At 39.5% G+C, this 27,902-nt stretch overlaps 1 protein-coding gene across 1 annotated transcript in view; it reads right to left on the bottom strand.

The window, feature by feature from the left end:
• Positions 1-6,170: 6,170 nt before the first annotated feature.
• DCTN4 (dynactin subunit 4) overlaps positions 6,171-27,902 on the bottom strand; it is a 31,375-nt gene continuing 9,643 nt past the window's right edge. The window contains exons 4-13 of the mRNA XM_068536224.1: positions 27,012-27,055; positions 24,784-24,891; positions 23,126-23,199; positions 22,780-22,892; positions 22,359-22,468; positions 17,504-17,577; positions 14,746-14,800; positions 13,599-13,706; positions 11,344-11,441; positions 6,171-8,806 (exon numbers count right to left, since the gene is read on the bottom strand). Coding sequence (XP_068392325.1) covers positions 8,593-8,806; positions 11,344-11,441; positions 13,599-13,706; positions 14,746-14,800; positions 17,504-17,577; positions 22,359-22,468; positions 22,780-22,892; positions 23,126-23,199; positions 24,784-24,891; positions 27,012-27,055 — 998 coding nt within the window. The 3' untranslated portion in view covers positions 6,171-8,592. The remainder of the gene's footprint in view (positions 8,807-11,343; positions 11,442-13,598; positions 13,707-14,745; positions 14,801-17,503; positions 17,578-22,358; positions 22,469-22,779; positions 22,893-23,125; positions 23,200-24,783; positions 24,892-27,011; positions 27,056-27,902) is intronic.

Here is a 27,902-nt window from a genome sequence, read left to right on the forward strand (position 1 = left end):
AATGGACTTGAGGACACGGGGAGGGGGAAGGGTAAGCTGGGACGAAGTGAGAGAGTGGCATGGACATAGACACACTACCAAATGTAAAATAGCTAGCTAGTGGGAAGCAGCCACATAGCACAGGGAGATCAGCTTGGTGCTTTCTGACCACCTAGATGGGTGGGATAGGGAGGGTGGGAGGGAAACACAGAGGGAGGAGATATGGGGATATATGTATATGTATAGCTGATTCACTTTGTTATAAAGCAGAAACTAACACACCATTGAAAAGTAAGTATGCTCCAATAAAGATATTAAAAAAAAACAAAAACCAAAAATAAATAAATAAAGGCATTATAAACGTTCACATACAGGTTGTTGTACAGACATAGGTTTTCATTTTGCATGTGTAAATACCTAGGAGTGGGATTACTTGATCATGTGGTATGTTTTTTTCCTGTAAAAGAAAGTGCTTGCGTTTATCTGAGCTTTGTGCATCTGTGATTTGTTGTCCTTCATTGTATTTTGAAAATTCTTAAGTGTCATCTCTTTAAATATTCTGCCCAGTTTCTTCTCCATCTGGGACTCCAATTACACGTTAGACTATTTGATATCATCCCATAGACCTTGAATACTCTGTTGTTTTCTTTTTGGGAGTTTCAGTTTGGATAATTTCTATTGACCCATTTCCAAGTTTCCTGATTATTTCCTCAGGTATGACAAGATGTTCTGATGAGCCCAGAGAAAATATTCCTCATCTCTGATCCTGTGGTTTTCATTTCAATTTGTCCCTTTCTTATAGTTTCTACTTCTCTGCTGAAATCTGTTCATGCATATTATCCCTATTTTCAACTAGATCTTCAACATGTTAATCAGAGTTTAAGCCCCTGACCAATAATTCCAACATCTGGGTCATACCTGTATATAGTCTCGTTGATTGTCTATCACAAATGGGTTGATTTTTCTTGCTTCTTTGTGTATATCAAAATTTTTATTGAATGCCAGTCATTACTTATGTAACAGTAGAGACTGAAGTCAATAGTATTAATGCTTGGAAATAGGCAAGCCTCTTCTGTCAGGCCATTCATGTGGGGTTTGGTCATTCTGGTCAGAAATTGAGCTAGGTTTGGGTTTTGTTGTTGCGATGGTTGCCTTCAGTGTACCACAGGTTTCATATCCACTAATTTTGTGCTTTAGGTTGGGGCTGAAGAATTTTTCTCAGGTGTTCATACTTCATCCTTAGCTTTCAGCTGTCCTGCATACCTGCACCATATGGTTAAGTCTCTATGCCTTTGCCCATGCCCCCAGCAGCTGCTTGCTACGTTGGTAGTCAGGGAGGACTCAGGGATTCTTTATTCTAATTAAGCCTCAGTCTTTTTTTTTTAATTTTTAAAAAATTAAAAAATTAATTATTTTTGGCTGCGTTGGGTCTTCATTGCTGCACGTGGGCTTTCTCTAGTTGCGGCGAGCATCGTTGTGGTGCACGGGCTTCTCATTGCGGTGGCTTCTCTTTGTTGCAGAGCACGGGCTCTAGGCGCACGGGCTTCAGTTGTGGCACGCAGGCTCAGTAGTTGTGGCTCACGGGCTCAGTAGTTGTGGCGTGCAGGCTCAGTAGTTGTGGCACATGGGCTTAGTTGCTCCGCATCACGCAGGATCTTCCCGAACCAGGGCTCGAACCCGTGTCTCCAGCATTGGCAGGCAAACTCTCAACCACCGTGCCACCAGGGAATTCCAGCAGGCAGATTCTTTTTTTTTTTTTAAATAATATTTTTTATCTAGCTACTTTTTTTTTTAATTTATTTTTATTTATTTATTTTTGGCTGTATTGGGTCTTCGTTTCTGTGCGAGGGCTTTCTCTAGTTGCGGCAAGCGGGGGCCACTCTTCATCGTGGTGCGCGGGCCTCTCACTATCGTGGTCTCTCTTGTTGCGGAGTACAGGCTCCAGACGCGCAGGCTCAGTAGTTGTGGCTCACGGGCCCAGTTGCTCCGTGGCATGTGGGATCTTCCCAGACCAGGGCTCGAACCCGTGTCCCCTGCATTAGCAGGCAGATTCTCAACCACTGCGCCACCAGGGAAGCCCCCAGCAGGCAGATTCTTAACCACTGCGTCACCAGGGAAGTCCCAAAGCCTCAGTCTTTAGTAGGTCCTTCATGCCCAGGCCTTGGGAATGGGTCTTTTCTCAGCATTCTTGCCCCTCCTCTCTGTGGCAGCCAAACCCTGACTTGTATCTGTGGTTGGTCTTGAGGGGGGAGAGTTTCTTGCCCTTCTTGCATTGGCAAGAGGCCTTTAATGGTATTGGTATAAAATCCTGGGGGGGCTCAGGACTGAATCCTGTCCCTCCCAAGGGTAGAGGTTTTTTCTTACCTTGTCCCAGCAGCAACGGGTCTTTACCTGTGTTCTAGGGAGACAGGGTTTTCTGCTCCTCCCCCAGTGGCTTAGGCCTTTTTGCTCCTAATGAGGGAAGGGCCTAGCCAGGGGAGGCAAGGTTTCATGCCTTTCCTACTCCTCCTTCCTTTGCATGCCTCCAAACCAAGGGAGGCTCTGTAGAGCTCCAGCACCCCACTCCCCCCAGCTCTTTCTCATGAACACCCAGTGGAGGTTTTGGAAAGAGCTTGTCAGTGCATGCAAGGTCCCCTAGTATCTCAGGCTCCCAGGGGTTTTATACTGTCATGTTAGCCCCAGTTTGGCCTTTAGCAATTCTTTATTTTAGTTGATTTCCTCTTACCTGCTTATATGGTGGTCAACACTTCCTCCTCCCATGCTGTGCTACAGGTGAGCCAGTCTACATTCCATCTCTCCTTGGAGAGGTCTGTCCTTCCTTGAAATTCAGGCTAGTTGACTGCCCTGCCACATCAGCTATCTGACAGATCCAATAAAATGTATGATTTTGTCATCTATCCACTTTTTTTGTTTGAGTCAGGGTGACACTCTTTCCACACATCCACATCATAGGCACAAGTGGAACTCCTACGTCTCCTCATTTTACTTAAATATATTTTAAGAGGAACATTTTTTATCACTTCTGTAAATGGAAAATTAGTATCACTTGTGTAGATGTAGCCTTAAGAACAAGTACAATGAAAATGAAACAATATTTTTTAGTAAGTAAGCCTCTGTTGTCTGCCAAAGGCTCTGAGACAGAAGCCTATGTTTAAAAGAAAAAAAAAGTGCTACATAAGAGAACTGATACTTTATCCTTATTTGACAGAAGGATGGGGAGAGGGGAGCAGGGCATGAGAATGATACAACTTTCTATTTGATTCCATATCATTTAATGTTACTTTCACTTAACACTTAACGTCATTGTCTTGTGTAGGTGGTTTGTATTGTGAAATATATTTCACTACTGATGTCCCTGACCACCAGAAAATGGGGATAAATAAAGCTAACGACGATTGACCCTTGAACAACACAGGTTTGAACTGCATGGGTCCACTTGCACACTTTTATCCCCCACTAAATACATACTACAATACTACATGATCTGCGCTTGGTTGAATGCATGGATGCAGAACCTTGGATACAGTGGGCCAACTGTAAAATTATACACAGGTTTTTGACTGCCCCAACGTCAGTGTCCCTAACCCCTGCATTGTTCAAGGATCAACTATATTGCAATTGAGCAAGTGACTTGGCTCTGAGTTTTTGAATTTATTCCAGGTTACCCTTTGACTGGAATATAGGAGAAAGAGATGACAAAGGGGCCTGGATTTGGCTCTGCAAGGGTGTGCATTACAGCAAAGGAACTATACACATACAAAACCCAATACTAGGCAGAGGTAAATGCCCTGGAGAGGTTAAGTACTACAGATTAAGACCACATCTAGATGGGAGTAAGGGAGAGGTGGGAGCAGCAAAGTAATTCTGGAGAAGGTGCAGAGAGAGGAAAGAGTATCCTAGGTTGAGCTAACACCGGAACAAGAGAGCTCAAGGGAAGTTAAGATATTTGGCTTATGACAAAAAGAGGCATATGTATATATATTTTTTAAAAAGATAAAAGACCAACAGCTACATAAACAAGGAAAAGGAAGATGGTATTAATTTATTTAACAAATATTGGTTGTCTGCTATTTGCCAGGCATTGCTCTAGGCTCTGCAGATACATCAATTTTTAAAAAAAGACAAAAATCCCTGTACTATGGGAGCTTATGTTCTTGTATGATGAAACAAAAAATAAAGTATATAGTGCTGGATGGTAATCAGTGCTATGGGGAAAAAAAGCAGCAAAGAAGGGGGATACGTGTTTAGGGAAGGGCAGTTTTCATTATCACATAGGGAGGTCAGGGAAAGCCTAAGAAGGAAGCATTTAAGCACAGACCTGACTGGCGGGGGTTTGAGTTGTACAGATATCTGGGAGAAGAGTTTTCCAGGCAGAGGGAACAGCCAGTGCAAAGACCCTGAGAGAGCGCAACCTGGGGTGACTCAGGAATAGCAGAGACTTGTGTGGCTAGGGTGTAGAGAGCAAGGGAAGTAGTTGATGAATTCGGGGAGGCAGGGGTGGGCAGTGGGCTTTGGGTCCTGTAGGACCCCCTAAGCTATTGTAAGGACTTTATATTTGTTTTGCTCTTGAGCAAGCTAAGAAGACTAAGGGTTTTAAGCAGATAAATGACTTAATCACTCTGACTGCTATGTTGAAAACTGACTAGAGTGGGGCAGGGACCAGGGTGGCTTCAAGACCAGTTTAGATGCTACTGTAAGTATCATCTAGGGGTCTACATAGATGATGCTGATTTGGCCCAGGATAGTAACGTTGGAGAGGCTGTGAAGTGGTCACAGTTTGAAGACAAACCTGAAAGGGTTTGCTGACTTACTGGATGTGGCATGTAAGAGGAGTCAGTGGTGATGCCAAGGTCTTTGTTGTGAGCAACTGAAGGGAAACAATTGCCACCTAGTTAGGGACGAATGCTGGAGAGACAGATGTGGTGAGAGACAATCCAGCCTGGGGTTTTGCACTTTCACAGACTATTCTAGAGTTGGTATATGAATTTGACAGACGGCCTGAAAACTGGGTGAGATCGCTAAGAGTGAGTGCAGAGAGAAAAGCACTGTAAGAAATGAGAGCTGGAACACTCCAAGGTTGGGAAGATGGGAAAGAACTAGCAAAGGATACAGAAGAAAAGTTGCCAGTAAGGTAGAAGGAAAACCAAGAGAGCTGTGTTCTGGAAACCAAGTGAAGTAAGTCTTTCAAGCAGGGAGACATCCACTGTGCATGCGGGATCTTCCCCAACCAGGGATTGAACCCGTGCCCCCTGTGTTGGGAGCACAGAGTCTTAACCACTGGACCACCAGGGAAGTCCCTGACCATTATATTTAATGGTGTGGATTCTTGCGGACCTAGACAAGAACAGTCTGGTGATGTGGAAGAGGTGGCAGCCTAAGTGGAATGGGTTCAGGTGAAAATGGGAAGAGTAACTGGAAGGTAAAGTTAGGCGTTTTGGGACTTCCCTGGTGGTTCAGTGGTTGGGACTTCACCTTCCAATGCGGGGGGCACGGGTTCGATCCCTGGTCTGGGAGCTGAGATCCCACAAGCCTTGTGGCCAAGGAACCAAAGCATAGAACGGAAGCAATATTGTAACAAATTCAATAAAGACTTAAAGAAATGTTCCACATAAAAAATAAAGTTAGGAGTTCTGCTGTAAAGGGAATAGAAAAATGGGGTGGTGGCTGAAGAGGGGCATAAGGTCAATTTCTTTTAGATAAATCATAGCATGCCAATGGAAATGATGCAGGAGGTGGGGGGAGAAATTGGTGAAGCGAGGTCTTTGAATAGGTAAGAGGGTGAGACTGAGTGCAGTAAGTGGTGGGGCTGGCTTTAGACAGGAGGAACATGAACAATTCATCTACAGTAAGAGGAGGGAAAAGTTGAGTACAGATGAAAGTGGACGAGTGGCTACCTGAGAGGGCTGGGCCACTTTGTACACTTAAAAGGGTATCTTTGGGAGCAATGACCCAGGATAAAAGCTGGTGGAGTCCTAACAACATAACATTTACATATTGGTTCTTGATAATACGTTCAGAAGGAGCTCAAGCAACATCTATCTATATAATGTTATAGTGAACTACCTTGAGGTTTTACCTTAGTTCATTTAGACAAATGGAAGAAGGGAGCATGCCCCACTGACCCGCATGCTAACCCTAACTCCACCCCTGGCATGCTACTCCAATCAGTCTTCATGAAACCAAACAAAAGACACTTTTCAAGCTTCTTCTGCTTTATTTCACCACACGAAGTTAAGCAATCAGGCAAAACAGTAACCTGTCATTCATAAAGACCAAGGAGTGCCTCTCATTCCCAAAAGGGACCAAAAAGGCTGTTTCTTTACAAATATGCATGACATTTACCTCATTTAACAGTTTGAACAAAAGAAAACTCTGGTGGGCTAATCAAATCACAAATTCAGATTAACTTAGCTTTAAGTTTCCAAAATTGTAGTTTCTAGTGCTAATGACATCTAATTTGCCTGCAGTGGTGCACACTGACTATACTTTAAAAATCTTGCACCTAACCGAACATAAAAAAGGAACAAATAAAATTCCAAATTCACCAGCTGCAGGTATTGAACCATTTCTACTAACACACGGATACTGAACCATTTCTACTAACACACAGAAGTACCAGCTTGCACTGAAAACTATCTTGAGGAACCATTAAATCAATGGCTCTGTTATTCTGCAAGTTAATTTGGCTTCTGAGGAAAAAATTCTATGATCAAAAGTGTTTTTGTGTTTCTGTGTCACATGGGGGTGATGAGACCCATTACTTTAACATTATTATTTCTGGGAATAAACACCAGCTATATGCCATAAACACGTAACTGTGTGTAGTCTATGCAAATGTGTAAACATAGGAAGCTATCCTCTACCTTGAGGCTCATCTCCTCCACTGGCAAATACGGAGCACTCACATCACAGGAGGCTGTAGTGGGGAGTGAAATAAAAATTAATTTGACACTTTGTGGGGTCACAAAAAGTTAAGCAATTTCTATAGTCTGCAGAGGTGTCATTATACAACACCCTGCCCCAACTCCTAACAGGCTAAGCCTTATTACTGTCAAACTATTGGAGACATGAGTGTTTTTTTCTTATACCGCAGCATATATATTACTCTGTGGAATACTGTTTCATAATATTGGCTTGATCTTAAAGAGAAGTATTTAGTGTCTTTCAGAGGCTTCCTAAATATTTTTATCTTCCAAGGGGAGCTGAAAAGTAACTATGTCCTGTCTGTACTCTAGATTACTATATATACCTTTAATTTTTTTTTTTTAAACTAAAGGCTTGAACTTAAAAACAAAACCAGAATAAACAGGAAATCTCTCTTTCCCCAAAAGTCTGTTGGCTGCTTGCTAACAATACATTTACAGAAAATGTGGTGCAGGCGGTGGTCTACTTTGTCAAGTCTCAGTTGAGAAAACATCACAGAAATTAAGGTTAGCAACCCAACTCCAGGGTAGCAAGTGAAAACAGCATGTGTGCTGTTAGGCAAGTATTCTTTATGATTTACGGTCAAAATGCTCTTATTTGACAAACCGTATGATAAAAGTCTTAAATGCAGGGAGGGAGAAGGTTCTTTCTCTGAATATCCAGTTTTGGATTCAAGAGATTACAAAATGTTAACTTCCCCTTCGAATCAATGGAAAGAACATTAGTTCAGATCATGATAAACATCTAACATTTAAAATGTTTTCTGCATTCCAGAAGTGAACTTGTCCACCAAGTTTTCTTTGGGCTCTTTCCAGGTCCCCAGTACTCAGAACAACTTACTGAGTTAAAGAGGCCGAGCCGAAGAGAAGCGTAGGGAGTAAGACATAAAGCCTGGCTCCCTGCGGCAGCATCAGTCCCTGGATATTGCGGCAACACTTAAAACGAACAGAATTTGCCACCCCCTTGACATGACATGTAATTGCTTGCTTCTCAAAATCTTCCTAGAAGAAAAAGTTCTGTATTCTACTGGGAAAAAATCTTTTAAGAGCAATTAATAAATAAGTATCCTATATTCACTTTAAAGAAGGCAAATTAAGGTGCCTTAACTATTTCACAGGTTTTTCCAATCATCACAAAACTAAAGACAACATGACGATTCTATTATCCTGACAAATGGATGGGAGCCAAGACGGCAAGTGAAGGGATATGTTTAGAGTTCGAGATTATATCTAGTGGAATGCAAAAAGCAGCTGGTATACTGAGACCAATGCTGGGTCATCAACAGCGGGCCTACCTTTCGGTTATTTTAAGTTTCATCTGTGAGACTGTGATCCTTTATGAGATCAGATCGGGAGATAGTATGGTCAGTTTCTCAAGTGGTCAATCGAATGCCACTCCAAGGAACAGCCACCCCCTTTCTTGGGATGGAACTATGCTGTTGTTAGTCAACGTGCAGGGTTCAGTGAGGGAGACACAGACTTACGGGTGCTAACAGAAGAGAGGGCCAGAGGAACAGCAGTCACCCTGTGTTCCTAACGCCTTGCCTATGCCCCCAACCTCCTAGGAAGAGGATTCAGTAGTGCACGGGTACATCATTATAAACAAGGCCTAACGAAGCAGCGGTTTCCACATTTTAACGCGGGTTCGTGATGATACTGTCCTGTGGGATCTGACCGCCAGTGGAACACTTTAAGGAAGAAGCGGGCCCAAGCTGAGTTCCACAGGCTGGGTGAGCCAGATGACCTCTGTACCCTGGTCAGCTTCTTCGATGGGGCGGATGGGGGTGGCCAGGTTTTTAAAATCGTGCTTCATCTTAAAGCACACGGTCACGTCGCCCTCCTCACGCTGTGGCGTCACTTTGATGAAAATACCCACTTTGTTGGCCTTTCTGAAGGCTATAATGCTATGGAAGGAAATAAGCATAGTATTAGGCAGGTCACAAGTCAGCCAAGCCTGTTAGACTCACAGTCATTTTATGCCCCACCGGAAATCTCTGTTGACAAGATATGACCACCATCCCGTTTGTCAACAATGAAGAGTTTCTTCAGCAAAATGCTGACCTCAAAAAAAAAGAAAAAAAAAAAAAATGCTGACCTCCTTATTTTTTTAATATTACAACAGTAAAATATAGTCATAAAAATTTTAAATGGGGAAAAGTCTTTCCTCTTATTTTCCTCTTCAGTACACAGAGAACAACTGTAAACGGTTTGGCTCTTAACCTACCAAATATTTTTCTGTGCACTTACACTTTTCTGCTTTTTTAACCAACACAAAAGGGACACACACTATTCTGTAACATGCTTTTTTTCACTGTTTATCACAAACACCTGTCCATACTGGTATATATAGGTCTTCTCCATTCTACTTAATGGGTGCATAGTGACCATAATTAGTATACACCGATTTCCTCTGTTATAAACATCCCTTCACATTAACCTTTATATACATATGGTATTATTTCTGTAGGATATAGACGGATGCTAACTTGGAGCTTTAAAGGAATTTCTGGGATACCATAAATCAGTGTGTTTTGTAAATAGAGTCTGTAAATTAGGAATTTTTAGAATAGGAAAGAATCTCTTTAGTTGAAGTTTCCATTTCAGTTTTCTGATATGCACTTGAAGTTTGTGTTTAAATAACTTAGCTTCAAAAAGTCAAAAGGCAATGAAATAAACAGAACTTGATCTACTATCCAGATGATACTCAATTACTTTAAGAAAAGTTACTGAAATCAAATATTTACGTATTATCCAGTATTAGTACTATTAATTTCCAGATATCTGGAAGTCCTATAAAGTACAATAATGTGGAATATAATTAGTTCAATCTTTCATTAATCTGTCATGTAATCTGACTGGAATTTATCTCAGATGATCTTTCCAGAAGTTCACCTTGGCTTAACAAATTTCTGTACTTGAATTAATATAATTTATATAAAGCAAGGATTATAGAGAATGCATTTTGTATTATACTAACACAACCATTTTGTAGTAACTAATCAAACCTCTGATTTACATCAGATTCATTTTAAAAATTCAGTTCAAAGATAGCAAAAAAGAAAAAGTCTTTCTAGCCTTAATTTCCCAGGCAACCACTGATGCCTGGGAAGCTTTTTTTAAAAAAATTCAGATTCCTGGTGCCTACCTTGACCTGTTAAAGAGAAGCTGTGGGGTCCGGTACTCTATACAGAATTAAAAATAAAAAAATAAAACAAAACACCCACGCTGGTGCTTTCTGAAGTTCACCCAAGTTTGGTAATCACCGTACTAACCTCCTCTTTGCCCTCACTTTGTTTTTCTAATTTGTCCCATGTTATTTCTTCTTTCCGGGATCTTGCGGAGGGAGCTTTTTGATCATTCTGTTAAAAAACCTTAAATATTCCCTACACCAGTGTATTACATGTTATTGCTTTTCAGCTCCAAGCCCACTTTCTGTAGCCGGCTTTGTGACACAGGATTCTGCTAACCACATTTCTGCTTGGTAGGCTGGCTCCTTACCAGGCTCCCTTTAGGGGCTCTAACGGAGACCAGAGGCCTCCCAGTGAGCTTCCTGTCTGCATGCAGCTCCTGTGGGCAGCACTCCAGCAATGCCTCTTCATTCAGGAAGTGGCAGTATCCAGGTTTTCCAACTGCATAACCAGCTTCAGCATGCCACCCCTCCTCTGGCACCCTGTGATGCCAGCACCAGTCAGGCAGTGTCCCTTCTCCCATTTCCCAGGGGTCTGAGTTTCAGCTCCATGGGGCTCCTCCTTCAAGCTTCTAAATTTGAATCATTTAAACCATTTCCCTTTGTTCCCTCAGCCCTCGGGGTGGTAAATGCTTCATAAAATTACCATCTCTGGGATATTTCAGATTTCTTCTTAACCTTTGAAGTTACCCAGTTAACAAGTCTTTATATTAAATTCTCTCTGTTCAAATAACTGATGTGACTTCTGTTTTTAGACTGGAACCTGACTGATGTATTCCTCTTCTGGGAAAGGTTTGGTTTTTTACTTCTCAGTTATTAGGTATGAGAGAGTAAAATCTGTTACTCTAAGAGGGAAAGGTTGGGGGGCAGGTGGACAAATCCAATGGTAAATCTTTGGGGATAGAGTACTATATCCTGTCCACAACCATTAACAATCATACACTTGAAAATTTTTTAACACAGGAAACATAGGTTAAGAAAACTGTGCTTATAGAATGATCCCAATGATGGAAATGTTAATGGTGCTTAACTCTGGTGGTGAGATTTTATTTTCTTCTTCATGGTTTTATACATAAATATAAATATATATTCACCAAATTTCTATAGTAATTATTTTTATAAATAGGAAGAAAAAATTACTTTAAAAATTCAGATAAGAAAATTGAGATCTATGAGTGGGCCTCGTGTACCAGCCAGTTGTGGCGTGTGTGTGTGTGTGTGTGTGTGTGTGTGTGTGACAAAAGGATCACTCACTCAGGATCATCCTGAAAGTCCTGGGGTTCTGCCAACTCATCATACTCTGCTGCTGCATCCTTGCCGGCTAAAACAAGCTCTTTGGGAGGCACCACCACCTGGAGAGCAACACAAAGAGGGCTGCCTGAGAAGGAATCAGTGCGTTGTAGAACATTCATTCAATGGGATACAGAAAAGTATTGCCCTGACCTAGACGTGCAGAAGTAAGCAGCAAGTTTCAAGAAACATACATTATTTCACTTATAAAAAGTTTAACAAATATATTGTTTGGTCATTTCTGATAAAAATATAAGAACAAAGAAATTTAAGGGAATGGTAAAGTCAGGTGAGTGCTTACTTCACTGGGGCTGCTAAGGGGAATTTAAGTGGGCAGGATGCAGGGGCTTCAATTGTGTCTTTAATGTTTTATTTCTTAAGGGGCTGGGGGAATATGGGTGTTTGCTATATTATTCTTTATGCTTTGTGGTATATCTGAAACAGTTCTTCATTTTTTTTAAAAAAGAAAAAACATAATGTGAAACAGTGGTTCCAACATATTTTCTGAAATGCAGATACTGGGTATGTTTATGGCCATGAAAAACAGTTAAGCATTCTTTACACTTAGCCTTATGTTGTAACTAGGCTTCAACTTTGCTATGTTAGAAGTTAACAGATAACAATGTAAACAACATTCCTAGTTATGGATATAAATGTGGCCGGGGAGCTGTAAAGAGAGAGAAAAACGGCAAATCCATAAGCTGGGTATACTCATCAGGCACTTACTTCTGTCTCTGTCCTCACTGGCACAGCTTATTAGTGTTATTTTAAAAAGGAGCAAAAAATAAAGAAAAAAAAAGAAAAAAGAAAAAAAAAAAAAGGAGCAAGTACAGATGAGTGTCATCTCTCTTTGGAAGTGATGCTAGTAAATGAAATCATTAAAAAGAAGAAGTAAAAAAAAAAAGATAAATTCTCTAATAAGTATAACTTGAATAACAGCTAATTAAAGATACAGGCATCCTTTCTACCAACTTTTGTTATGAGTATCGTGCTGAATTATGAGTCAGTAATAGATGGTCTATAGAGAAAAGTTCTTGCTCTAAAATTTCAAGTACTAGATGAATCATGAAGTAGCAAAATGTAGAAAGGCCTCATTTCATTCACTCAACCAATGAGAGTCAAAATCACCTATTTTAATATTTAGTACTTGGACTTCCCTGGTGGCGCAGTGGTTAAGAATCCGCCTGCCAATGCAGAGGATACGGGTTCGATCCCTGGTCCAGGAAGATCCCCCATGCCGCAGAGCAACTAAGCCCGGGCGCCACAACTACTGAGCCTGCACGCCACAACTACTGAGCCCGTGAGCCGCAACCACTGAAGCCACGCACCTAGAACCCATGCTCCGCAACAAGAGAAGCCACCACAATGAGAAGCCCGCGCACCGCAACGGAGAGTAGCCCCCGCTCACCGCAACCAGAGAAAGCCCGCGTGCAGCAATGAAGACCCAACACAGCCAATAAATAAGTAAATAAACAAATGAATTGACTATTACAAAAAAAAATATTTAGTGCTATGTATACTCTGTGTAAGCAGAGGGCATCTAGTGGAGGCACACCAGCTTTTAAAAGGAAATGTTATTTCCTTTGTGTCTTGAAAAATGAGTATGCATCAGGCAGAAAGAGAGGTGTGGCCCATGTATGGGGAGTGGGGATGGGAAGGAGGAATTCTAGATAAAATGAATAGCATATGCAGTCCTCCAGAAGCATGAAAGTTTATGACCCATTGGATATGCTTGGATCTCAACCATTAATAGGCACAATTTCGAGAATGCTAGATTTGGGGGTTTCAGGGAAGATCATCCTGTAAGAAAAGAGAGAGGTGAGGACAGTAGGGAGCTCTTAAGCTATGCCAAGGAATGTGGACTTCATCCCAGCGTCAGAGGGACAGCAAACAAGCTGCATGCCATGATCAAAGCGAGATCTTAGAAAGAGCACCCTCGTGGCAAGATGGAAGATGGGCTGGCACGGAAGTGGGGCTGAAGAAAAAACAGGGGCTTAGGAGGCTACTGTCACAGTCCACGTAAGAAACGATGAGACCTTCAAAAAGGGCAGTGGCAGTGTGCCTGCGGATGAAGTAAAAAAACTCAAGAGGTGAAATCAGAAGAACTTGATGACTGTTTGGATGTGAAAATGAGACAGTGTGGAGTCCTTTAAGCCAGGGCAAATGAGGCCACTCCAGGAGAAGTCAGGGTTACTTAGGATGAGGCAAAGCGTTCCTACCTTAGCAGTGCTGTTGATATTATCAGGGTCCCCCTCCTCGTACTCCAACAGAGTCACGTGGGTGAGATTTTCCACTGGGTTCGTAAGAGTCAGGAGGACCTGGCTCTCCTGGGGAAAAGGAAAGGCATCTTTCAGACATGTTCCACTGCTGCCACCTAGGTCCACTTCCTTAGCTGCTTAGACCACAAAATCATCACCCCCTCCGCCCTCCACGTCCCCCACCATTACTCTTGAACAGTAACACCCACCTGTGCCTCTACATCACTGCATTCTCAAAGCGCTCACTAACTCCTGTTACTTACATGCTAGTCTACATACTCTCTGGAGCTGCTATGTCACCGAGGAAATCGAATAGATCCCACAGAAAGGGCCAGTTACTAGATGCAGAAATTCTGAGAAATACACATTATCTAAGTGATTGTTTAAAGTTTACAACTCTTGCCCTACCCAGGTCGCCACTTAAGGACTAAAAAGAAGTTAAGCCCTCATAAATAAAATATGGGAGCCACAGGCTAGCCAGATATATTAGCATAGAAAAAAAATGGCACATCAAGACTGTAAAAGACTTTTAAGATTTCTTGAACCATAATTTGCCCTTGTTTGGTATGCTCTTTACATTAGCAAAAAAAAAAAAAAAAAAAATTAATATGAACAGGGACTATAAACGTGTCTTTATGAGCAGCATGAAAGAACTAAGACGCTGCTGCAGAACACTGTGCAATTCACTGGGGTGTCTGTGTGTGGGAGATAAGGACCTCAAAGAAGAGAGGGGCTGTGGTAAAGAAGAAATCTAGCTGACTCCTGATATCTCACACATACACACACATGAGGTGGTGGAGAATCTCCTGGCTGGAGGAGAGCTGAAGATGCCTGTGGGGTCTAACATCTCCTTTCTTTCCCTGCCATGATTCTACCTCAGTGTAATGTGCACACTGCTCCTTCTGCATATATTTCAAAGATGCTGTTATCAAGAATCCCAGCTTAAGGACACTTAAAATCTCAATCCCTTTATTATTTCAAACTTTCTTCTTTTTTATCCCTTGCTCATTGCATCCCATGTCAAATACACACAGCCACCACATACACATATGCACACATCTTTGATCAATTAATTCTTTCTCTTCCCGTAAATAAGCATGGTACTAACCTTCATGTAGCGAAGGTTGGGAATTGACATGATTCTCACTTCTGGGATATAATTGCTATGCGTGAATAAAAAAATGCATTAATGGTCACTGGAGTCTCTTAAAATTGTTACTTTATTTTTTTAAAGCTAGTGCAGCAAAGAAACGATTTCTTCACGTTAATTAGAACATGTCAGAGAAAATTTTAAAGAATCATACCACTACGATAAGAACTTAAGATATGAAACCAAACGGGTAATGGATTCTTTCTGAAATCTTACATATACCTCTAGTTTACAGCCTACATATGTGGGTGCATCATGGCAGATATCTCTACCTTATATACTGATTAGATATATTTTTTGAGATTTTTATTAACTCATTTCTGTAAATCTATAGGCAACTGGTTACAAGATCCAAGACTGATTTAATAATACATTGTAGGGGTATAAAAACACTACCACATACTTACCACTTTTATATAGCACTTACTATGTGTAACATTTGAAGTATGTTACAAATATTAACTCATGTAATCTTCACTGCAACTGCGTAAAATAGATATTACTATTATCCCCATTATAAAGAGGAAGAAACTAGGCTTGGGAAAAGTAGCTTGCTGGTTAAGCGGCCAGCATTCAAATCTAGGCAGTCTGGCTGCAGGGTCCTTGCTCTTAACCACTATGTTATGCTACCTCTCTAAATAAGACAATAGAATTTTGTACTTATATGTGCTTGTTCTGGACTCAAAACCTCAAAACCCAGGTTCAAATTCCAGCTTAGTGTTTATATACCAAGATACTTCTTTGTAAAGAGCAGGGCAAGATATTTACCTCTTTGTGCCTCGGTTATAAAATGAGAACATTGAAAGTACCTTTATCTCGAGGTTATTGTGAAGAATAAATTAAATAATAGTGCAAAAAGTGCTTGGAACAAAGCATGCATAAATGTTATCGTGCATATATTAACGTAAGACAAAATCTATTGCAGAAACACTACAAGTGGGCAGGGGTAGGAGTGCATCTTAGCATTAAGGTATTTTAACTTCTTACTACGTATTTTTCATGACGGTCATCAGGACTACCTGAGTAACTTGATACAAATTCAAGAGCCCCACTATCAAGGATTTGGATTTAGCTGGTCTGATGTGTGACCAGAACATATGTATTAAGATTCCCCGGTGACTCTGCCATGATTCCAGAAGAAAAGCACTTTTTTTCAAAGCAATCTTAAGAAATTGATGCAAAGCACATCCTGCCATTCAGGATTTCTGTAATGAGTGTAATTCTTAATTAAGAAAGGAGTTCGTACCACACTTCACATGCCATTTTTGTAGTCCTAACCAGTCAGGCATTAAATAACAGTTGGGAAAACAGAACATACTGTACGGCGATTTACAGTTACAAAGCATTTGTGAACACAAAGCTCATTTGATCCTTCTCAACAACCACAAGAGAGAGGCAGGACTGGTGTTATGCCCATTTCAGAGATGAGGGAAATCAGTTTAGACAAATTCTGTAAGAATTTGCCAGAACCCATATCTGGCCCTCCTAGTTTCTTCCTCCTAAGTCATGAGACCAGCACTTCTCTGCCATTTTGACTGCCAATGATTTCTTTTTAATTGTTGCATAATATTCTACCTGAATGTATCTCAATTTAATCAATTATTTCTTTAATGGTTAATCAGTTTGACATTAAAATTGTTTCCAGCTTTTTGCCTTTAAAATGTTATAACATACATCTTCATAAATGTATCTTTATGTATTGGTCTTTATATATTGCTTTGTTTCTACAGAATAGATTCCTGAGATAGTACTACCAGGTTAAAAGGTCTGTCTCATTTTGTCTTGATATTCCAGGTCTCTCTCCAAAAAAAGACTCTAGCAATTCAGTCTACCAACAATGTATGCAAGTATGTTTACCCACACGCTCACGAGCACTCAATACTACTTATTATTTAAAATTTTTCCTATCAAGTCTCAGCATCTTTCCATATATTTACTGGCCATTTGGAATTTCTCTTCTGTGAGCTACATGTTCAAATCCTTTGCCCTACCTCATCCCCCCACAACAAGCCCATTCCAGAGATATTCAACTTTTATTTATCATGGAGTAGCAAATATTCTTTCTTGCTCTACCGTCTCAGGACTTTGTTGTCAATTTTGGTTTTTACAACTCATATCTTTCTGCTAACGTCAAAGCTGGCTACTTTCCTTAGTGGCTTCTGGGCTTCCTGCCTTACTTGGGAAGGGCTCTCTCACCCTAAAGTCAAGACAATAGTTTCCTAGTTTTTCTTGTTTCATAGATGATTTTCATACACAAAATTCCCTTCTACTGACAAGTCTCAGTGAGTTAACGCTAATTTAATCACTTTTATCCCACTCAACAAAGCATTATCAGAACACAGTTAAATAGCATGAACATTGTTACAGGGATATTCTTCCATCTGATATATTTTATTAATTTTTTTAAGAGATCATTCCCAAACGGAGGTACTTTATCATTTGTGATGAATGACTAGTGACTCTCCAACCAGCAACATACCACATTGCCACAAACCATACTATCACGTGCCCTGATATAACACCCTGGATTCTGTGTCTGTATATTTGCCTTAAACTTCCTGGTATGTATTTCAAAACCAAAACAGGAACAAAACAGCAAGATTATTCTGAGGTAGTTTCTCTTTCTTTTTCTAAGCCAAGAGTAAGCACATGTCACAGTGAAAAAACAAACAAAAAAAAACAACAGTAACCCAAAACACCAATCCCAAATACTCACACAGCAACCAGCTGGATTTTGAATTTGATAGATGTTGGATTAAATTCTGGCTTGCTCAGATTATGTTCACATTTCTAAAACGAAAAAAATATGTATCAGAGGAAAACAGGAACACACTCTGCTGATCCAGAGACCTGCCAAATCCAGAAGCATAGCATTTACTACAGTTTGGATTTATTTTGCTGCAAGATAACAGATGTTTTGAAATAGAGTGTATACTACCCATAACCAAAATATACAAAAGATGTTTTGGACTTCTGGAAATATGCAACCACACTATCAAATATTAATAACCTTGTAGTGCTTCAAAACTACTGAAATAATAACACAGACTTATTAAGCGTGAACGATGTGGATTTTTCTGAGTTTTCCTCTTCCTTGTTTTGTTTGTTTTTTTTGCCCGTGCCTTGCGGCATGCGGGATCTTAGTTCCCTGACCAGGGATTGAACCCATGTCCCCTGCAGTGGAAATGTGGAGTCTTAACCACCTGACTGCCAGGGAAGTCCCTTCCTTGTTTTCTTTTATATTATTATTAGTCCTTTTTAATTTCCTTTCTACTAGCCTAAAAGATATATATTCTTGGTTTAAATGAATTTAAACATCACATCAACTTTATGAGGTAGGTGTAGGTACTATAATTATTATTGTCCCTATGTCACAGATGATAAAAATGGGACACAGGAAAGGTATATAATCTGTGCAAACTTCAGAGCCAGTAAGACTTGGAGCTGGGATTTAAATCCAAGTGGTGTGATTCCAGATCTCATGCTTTAAAATACAGTAACAATTACTTGCTTACTTTCTTCAATGGGTTCCACATGCATCTGGTTAAAACATTTTTTTTAATGGTATAAAAAAGAAACAGTGTAAAGATACCAGTTACCTGTCCCACTGTTCCTCTCCCCAGAGCCAACAAGCTTCTCATGTGTTTTCTCACAGATAGCTGATGCGCATGGAAGTATACACATACATCACCTTTCTTTTTCACAATAACACAAAAGAGAACATTTTATATTCTTCTGCCTTTTTCACTGAATTGATCTTGGAATGACATACCAGCACACACAGATGTACCTCTGTGTCCTACTGTAATGATTTCCATAACTTATGTAACCAGACCCAAACTGATGTTTCCTTGATTTTGCTACTACAAATAATGCAGCAATGAGTAATCTTGTATGCAAATCACTTCCCACACGTATAAATGTATCTGTAGGATAATTTCCTAAAAGTGGGTGCATGCATTTATTATTTTGATGGATATTGCCAAACTGCTAACTTTTGCTGATCTGATGACTATGAAATGGTTTCTCACTGTAGTTTTAATGTACATTTCCCTGATTACTGTACATGTCTGCGTATCTTTCCTATTTATTGGGTATTGGGATTTCCTCTGCCATAAATTGCAAGTTAGTACCTACTTGTTATTTTTATACTGGGTATCTTTTCCTTACTGATTTGCTATACTTCTTTACATATTCTGGATGCTAATTGTCAATTATATACCTTACAAATTACTTTTTTCAGTCTATGGCCTACCTTTTCATTTCTTTATGGGTTTTCTTTGGAATGGGGGTATAAACTTTACTTTTAATGTGTCAAATATATAACTTTTCCTTTATGGTTTGTCTTATTTTCTGACTACTCCCTTAACTAGAAGCCATAAAAAATATTCTCCCACGTTTCCTTCTAGACATACTGGTCATCATATTTACTCTTTAAAGTTTCCAATGCTCCTGAAATTGACTTTTGTGTATGGTGTGAGTTAGAGACCCAATTTTATTTTTTTTTCATAGATTCATTTGACCTAGCAAAATTTCAACAGTATTCTTTCCCCAGTGACCTGCAAGGCCATATTTAGTAAAATCAAGTTTCCTCACATGCATGAGTCTGTTTCTGCTTTCTCTATTCTGTTCCAACAGTCTATTAATCGAACATACACAAATATTTTTTATGTTTAAATATATATTTATTTTACCTCTTTTCTTATACAAAAAGTTATGTAACTGCTGTGCACCCTGCTTTTTGCATTTAAAAATACATCCCACATTAGTACATTCTGTTTTGTATTTTGGTACTCATTGTGTGGATGTACCCTAACCTCTATATATTTTGGTTTGTAGAGGTGTACCTTCAGGGTAGACTCCAAGAAGTGAGATCGATGGGTCAATACGAAACTGATTTTTTGCCTGCTGGATCTGTCCATTTCTGAGAGACAGGTGTTGAAGACTCCAACTACGATGGTGGACTCATCTATTTCTCCTGCAGTTCTATCAGGTTTTGCCTCACACAGTTTGACACTCTACTGTTCAGCACATACACGTTAAGAATTGTTACATCTTCTTGGAGAACTGACCCCTTTACCGTTATGTAATACCCTTCTTTATCCCTCGTAACTGTCCTTACTTTGAAGTCTGTTCTGTCTGAAATCAATATGGCTACTCTTGCTTCCTTTCAATTAGTATTGACATGGTATATTTTTCTCCATTTACTTTTTTTTTAATTTTTGAATTTTATTTATTTTTTTATACAGCAGGTTTTTATTAGGCATCAATTTTATGCACATCAGTGTATACATGTCAATCCCAATCGCCCAATTCATCACACCACCATCCCCCCCCAACCGTGGCTTTCCCCCTTGGTGTCCACACGTTTGTTCTCTACATCTGTGTCTCAACTTCTGCCCTGCAAACCGGTTCATCTGTACCATTTTTCTAGATTCCACATACATGCGTTAATATATGATATTTGTTTTTCTCTTTCTGACTTACTTCGCTCTGTATCACAGTCTCTAGATCCATCCACGTCTCAACAAATGACCCAATTTCGTTCCTTTTTATGGCTGAGTAATATTCCATTGTATATATGCACCACAACTTCTTTATCCATTCGTCTGTCGATGGGCGTTTAGGTTGCTTCCATGACCTGGCTATTGTAAATAGTGCTGCAATGAACATTGGGGTGAATGTGTCTTTTTGAATTATGGTTTTCTCTGGGTATATGACCAGTAGTGGGATTGCTGGATCATATGGTAATTCAATTTTTAGTTTTTTAAGGAACCTCCATACTACTCTCCATAGTGGCTGCATCAATTTACATTCCCACCAACAGTGCAAGAGGGTTCCCTTTTCTCCACACCCTCTCCAGCATTTTTTGTTTGTAGATTTTTCTGGTGATGCCCATTCTAACTGGTGTGCTGATACCTCATTGTAGTTTTGATTTGCATTTCTCTAATAATTAGTGACGTTGAGCAGCTTTTCATGTGCTTCCTGACCATCTGTATGTCTTCTTCGGAGAAATGTCTATTTAGGTCTTCTGCCCATTTTTGGATTTCTCCATTTACTTTTAATCTATATGTGTCTTTATATTTAAAGTGAGCTTTTCCTTTCTTTTTTTTTTTATAAATTTATTTATTTATTTTTGGCTGCCTTGGGTATTCGTTGCTGCGCGCGGGCTTTTCTCTAGTTGTGGTGAGCGGGCTTCTCATTGTGGTGGCTTCTCTTGTGGCGGAGCACAGGCTCTAGGCCCGTGGCCTTCAGTAGTTGTGGCTCGTGGGCTCTAGAGCGCAGGCTCAATAGTTGTGGCGCACGGGCTTAGTTGCTCCGCGGCATGTGGGATCTTCCCGGACCAAGGCTCGAACCCATGTCCCCCGCACTGGCAGGCGGATTCTCAACCACTGTGCCACCAGGGAAGCCCCTTTCTTTCTAAAAAGGTTTTTCAATATAGAAATTTTTTAACATATGCAAAAATACAGAGTAGTATTATAAATCCCTTGGTACCAGCCACCCAGCTTCAACAATTAGCAACATGTTAGCAACAATGGCCAATCTTGTTTCACCTAGACTCTTACCCACTCCCTATGCCTGACTATTTTGAAACAAATATCGGACATCATGTCATTTCATCCTTAAACACTGGTATGCAGCTCTAAAAGATAAAGATACTTAAAAAAAATAACAATACCATTATTATCCCTAAAAAAATGAATAATTCTTTTAATAGCATTAAAAAATCCAGTATTTAAATTTCCCCAAAGGTTCCACACATTTTTCTTTCCTCCCTCCCTCCTCCCCTGGTCCCTTTCTATCTTTCTATGCTGTGTTTGAATCAGGAATTAAAGTCTATACACTGTGTTTGGTTGATAGGCCTTGTAAGTCTCTTCTAATCTAATGCTGTGTTATTTGATAACAGGAGCTACTAGTCACATGTGATTATTTAAATGAATTTCATCTTAGAAAGATTCAGGCCCTCAGCTGCACTACCATATTTCAAGTGCTCAGTAGCCACAGGTGACTAGTGGCTAATATGCTGGACTATGCAGATAAAGAACATTTCTATCACCACAGAAAAGTTCTGTTGGATGGTACTGATTGCAAAGGTTTCCTTTCCATTTTCTCTTTCATACTTTGTTTTCTTTTACAATGTTTCTTTTATTTATTGAAGAAACCCTGTTGTTAGTTTCATAGATTCCCAGAGGCTTTTGCTGATTTTTCTTCTTTCTTGCTTTCTTTTAAATTGATTTTTTTTATTAGTCCTTTTTTTCCCCTCTCTACTGGCCTAAAAGCTTTATATTCTTTCAGTATTCTTTTAGGGGTTAGCAGTATGAACTTAACCTTCAACTAGCCCAGCTTCCACATCTGTAAAACAAGGGTAACAACAGTACCTACCTCACTGAGTTAGGGGGATTAAGTTTATCTTGAAAGTTTTAAAGTAGTGCCTGGACACAGGAACGTTATCTACAAGCATTTTCTACATTTACTACATTCCAGAGGTTTTGATACTGATCAGATGCCAATTGTGTTTATTTTTGCTTTTCTCTTACACAAATGACAACTCTACAGAAAGGAATACTTACTCGGCAGCGCAGGGACCGTTTGATCAGAAGATGCTTGTGACGAGGATAGAGCTGTGAAGCACAGATTGGCTGGAAGTCAGGCTGTAAGAGGCGCTGCTGAAGGGTGGTCACTAGCATGAAAGGCAGAAACCAAGCTTGGTTTACAATGACTTGCTTAAAATCAGACGTATATGAGATAATTACACAAAGTAACACTGCCTTTGTGAATAGTGCTCTTCAAAAAACTACAATACAGAAATTTGACAGACGTTTTAAAGTTCTTCAAATGATTACATCTATTTTATTTTCTACATGATTCATTTTAGCACTAACAACTATGCTATTAAAAATCTCAAAGAAAAACCCTCAAATCACAAGACATATAAGTAAAAACAGAATTAGACGTAAAATAGCAACAAAGCAGAATCATGTATAAAATTACCCTCTGTTAAATTTACTGGTCTCGTATAATAGTCTTCAGGTAGAGGTTCCACTTCATCTACAGCCTGAGCTGGCTCAACCTTGATCTCTTTCTGGTCCTCTCCTTCTTTAAGGCTAAAAGATAAAAGCCATCATTTCTCAAGGGTCCATCTCAATATCTTCAAAGTCCATGATATCAATAATTGAAGTATTACTCCATTGTAGAATATTCTTTCTGTTTAGGTTTTTCTTAAGTATGAGTATCTTCTTCCCCATTGGCAACTGTTATTAACTTTAAAACCACATTCCTTCAATATTCATTTTGATATCAGCTTTTTCCCTCAAAGCCATTTAACGTCCAAACTTACGAAAGTCCAGCAAGGGTACTGATGGTTGTACCAGCTCGTGGTCGCTGAAGCCTGGTTCCAAGACCATATTTGTCCTAAACAGAGTTCAGAAATTCCTATTAGAAATTCTACTTTTATATATCCTGTGTATCAAAATAAAGAATTTTGGGAGGGACAGCATGAGAAGCTCAAGGAAATAAGCCAAAAAAAAAAGCGCTAATTTTAAAGCTTCTTTTAAAGAGAGTAATTGTAGCCCCACATCATCTTACTCTTAAAATAATAACAAAAGCACCGAACATGGAGATTGAAACTACATTAATACAGTGAAAATGAGCAAAATGTGATAATCTAAGAATATCTAAGCTATGGCTTAGACCAGAACTATGTCGAGTATCTAAGATACACGATGAACGTCTTCTTGGAACACCAGTGATCATCTGCTAACTTCTTCAGGGTTAGCAAGAATCATAAAAGAGAACTTACCACTACATGAATAGTATGTTGCTGTAGGCCCCAAAATAGCAGCAGGTTGCAACAGAGACAAAAAATGCAGCATAAGATAGAAGCAAACTCATACAGCAGGCAGGTTATATGGGAAAGTTGGAAGAATAACACATTTAATTCAAATTCCTCTCCTAAATACACTAGTGCATATGCTGATTATACCACTGGATTGTTCAAAAAATTCACTGAGACTTCATAAAAATCTCTGGCAAATATGGATGCTTTGCAAGATTTAGTGTTTTATTAAATTCTAAACTAGATATTTTTATATGAACCTTACCAATTCTTAGGGTTTTAATGCCTTAATTCTCATGCAGAGGCAGTACAAGAAGTTAATTAACCTTTACAGGTCTCATTCCCTTCAGCGTAAAATGGGGATATACCACCTACTACACAGGATTGTTGTGAGGATTAAACAAAATAATATGTATAAATTAGCACAGAGCTTGACATATCATTGCTATTCAATAAACATTATTTATTAAATGCCAACCTGCTTGGCTCCAAGCAAACACACAGAAAATAAACTGTTCTGTGAGAGCAAATAAAACTTGGGGGACAATAGCAAAAGCTCCAAATCCTAATTTCTTGCTTCTAATTGGTAGTTTACAAACGAGTAGAGAATGACTTTTGTAAATAATTCCTATCAAAAATTACACCTGCATATATCACTACTTATTTAACCACAAAAATGCTCTGTGTAAAAGTCAGGGTTTTTTATACTGGAGAAATATTGGAAGGGGCCAAAAAATTATGGTAACTAAAGCTGGGAAACCACTACTACCAGGATGCCAAAGGTGGGTGGGCTACAGGGTAATATGGATAAAACCTACCACTCGCCCATATTCTCCTGACTTTCTGTAATATCCGAAAGCTGTAAATGTGGGTGCCTACAAAACTAAACAGTAGCCTCTTTAGGAATGATCAGAAGAGAAAGGGGTGTGATGGAGAAAGAAACACAAATGTACTTAAAACTCAAAGAATTCAAACAGAACTAATGATATGGCAAAAGTGTAACCGCTGGACTTAGACACCTATCACCTGAGGAACCTTTTTCTGTTAGCCATCGTTCAGGAATCTAGGGACAATGGCCACTTTCTGAAACGTTCCCTGTTCTTATGCCACACTGGTCTTGATCCATGAATTGCAAACTCCTTTTTGTACCAATTTCTCACCGAAAAAGCCAAAGGCATATAGTTTCTACGCCGTGCCAGTTTCTTGCGATCTCGCTCAACCTTCTCCTTCTGAGCAAGCTGCTGGTAATATTCAATCAGTTTGTTCATCTGTAAGAAATCAAAGACTCAGTATTCGTTTCACGAAAAAGCTAACAAGAAACTTACAAAATTAATCAACTCCACTGACTAGACATATAATGAATAGACAAGACAGATTTATTAAGGTGGGCAAGTTTGCCCTCTTCTTCAAAGAGAATTTGTCTTCATTACATGCTCTATTTTCAGAATTGAAATGGAACCTTCAAGTTCAACAACAGGAAGAAATGAGCAATGAAAAGGCTTGAAAATTTCATGTTCTCTTTTCACTGCTCTCTAACTTCATTGCTTACTTCCCCTCACAACTGCTCCTATTTTCTCTGCATGACCAGAGGACCACCTACTTCCAAGGATGTGACATTTCATACTTTATTTTCTCCCACTCTCCATCACATATTTTCATTTAAAAAATATATTTTAATCATAAAAGCAATATATGATAACTGTGAAAAGTTCAAACAATATAGAAACATAAAGAATAAAAAGTGAAACTTCTCTTTTATCTCTCACGCCCAAGTCCACCCTTCCCCTCACCACAGGTATCCACCATTAGAGTTCAGACATCTTTCTTACACACTTACAGACACGGGTATGATATTATATCCTGCATACATTAAAAAATGCATGTACAGACATATCACTTTGATATGTGTAAAATAAATACAGCTCTTTTTATTTTTCATATAAGGGGAAAAAACATACTATTTTAAAACTTTTTCACTGTAAGTGCCATGAACTTTCCATTCAGTACAAATAGATCTACCTCATTCTTTTTAAAGGCTGCATCTTATTAAACGGTACAGATGTCCTAAAGGTATTTAACCATTTCCTCTGAGAGCACTTAAATGGTCCCCTGGTACCCACTCTTGTCCTCTCAATTCAGCAGTAATTATTTTTTAGAAACACTAACCTGATCCTTTCAGCTCTTTTGCTTTAAAGGCTTCTCAGACTCCTTAACTTGGTCCACATGGTTCTGCACAGTCTGACCCCAGATCTTTTCTCCATTCACCTACTGCTATGCTCCACTCTGGCACACTCGCCTTCTTGTCTATAACTTGCTTTGCTCCTTCCACTTACAAGCTCTTTGCCTATGCTGTTCCTCCGCCCCGAATTCTTTCCCTTCTCTGCCTGTCATCCTCAGATCCTAGCGCAATCCTCAGATGTGGACCTACCTAGTTGAAACTCCCCCTAATAAATGCCCACATGCACAGTTTCTCTCTCCTTCATATTACCTGGAGTTTTTCCTTTATCTGGGGATTATTTAATTGATTTTTGTTTTCCCATTAGACTTAAGCTCTATGAGGGTAAGGACCATGTATTCCTATTGTTCAGCACAATCCCTGACACACAGTATGCAGCACATGCTTGATAAGTGTTTGATAAATGAATATACATATTTTTGTGCATAAGTACAAGTATTTCTGTAGGTCAGAGTCCAGGAAGTAGATACTGCTGAGAGACCAAGAAATCTGTACTAATTTACACTAACAATAGTATATGTGAAAAGGTCAAATTCCATACATTCCCATCCAAGATATTTTCAGTATTTCTAATTTTTGCTGATGTCATAAGTGAATAATTATAAATTACTATTTAATTTGCAGTCTGTACAACTTCATTTCGATAGCATTTTATCATCTTTCTAATATTCTACTTCCAGGGGCAACAAAATCAGTTCTAACGTACACTACAGAGATCAATTCACTGTGAACTATTAAAGGATGTCTAAATCATGATTCTATAAGCAACCACTACTGAGTCCAACGGCATCTTCCAAATTAGTGGTGTTTCCAAGAGTTAAAATGTTTATATGTTGATGATATTTCTGAGAACAAATGGACCCTTAACATAGTTGGTGGGTACGTGGAAAACAGAAACGTATCATTTCCCTTTTCCAATTCACAGCCTGAGTACAGAACTAAAACTACACCTAGGTTTCTCTATTAACTTAAGTCAGACTGGAAAAAACTGCCACTGTGATTTAATGTCTTACAACGAGAAGCACTTTCTAAGTGTAAAAAACACCAAAATAGACATCATGGATTTATAAGCATATGCCATATACACTGATAAAATGGTCTTTTTCTTCATCTTTTCTCATTTCATCCTCTCTCTGATGACCCTTTACTTACCCGTTGCGTGTGAGGATTTTCAGGTTCCTGCCAACCACCACTAGCTGCAAAATAAAGGAATATTAAACAAGACTTACATAATTTGATTTTATTTTCACAAGAACAGGTCATCTGCAGGCCACAAAATAAAGCTTAAAAACATAAAATCACAGAATTTCCAAGAAAGAGTCCTAGAAATTATACAGACTGAAGGGCTCAGAATGAAATTTTTTCTTTAAATATAATGATGGTGATAATAATAACCACCATTAGGACCACAACTACAACTAACACATGTATAACTTCTGTGCCAGGTATTTGAAATGTATCACACTCCATTTTATCCTCATAATAACCCTCTGAGGATTTCCCTGGTGGCTCAGTGGTTAAGAATCCACCTGCCAATGCAGGGGACACGGGTTCAAGCCCTGATCCGGGAAGATCCCACATGCTGCGGAGCAACTAAGCCCGTGCGCCACAGCTACTGAGCCTGCGCTCTAGAGCCCGCGAGCCACAACTACTGAGCCTGCGTGCTGCAACTACTGAAGCCACAGAGCCTAGAGCCCGTGCTCCGCAATGAGAAGCCCGCACAACGCAACAAAGAGTAGCCCCTGCTTGCCGCGACTAGAGAAAGCCCCCCACGTGCAGCAACAAAGACCCAACGCAGCCATAAATAAATAAATAAATAAATAAATTCATTAAAAAAAAATAACGCTCTGTGGTAGGGACTCTCATTATTAGTCTTATTTTACAAATGAGGAAATTGAGGCTCAGGGAATTAAATAACTTGCCCAAAGTCATAGAGATAGTAAGCGGTAAAGCCAGGATTCAAACTCAGGCAGTCTGACTCCAGAGAACTTGCCCGTATCTGCAACACTGGGCAATTTCTGTGTTCTACGACCTCAGTTTAGA

This window comes from Eschrichtius robustus, chromosome 2 (assembly GCF_028021215.1).
Source record: "Eschrichtius robustus isolate mEscRob2 chromosome 2, mEscRob2.pri, whole genome shotgun sequence".
NCBI lineage: Eukaryota > Metazoa > Chordata > Mammalia > Artiodactyla > Eschrichtiidae > Eschrichtius > Eschrichtius robustus.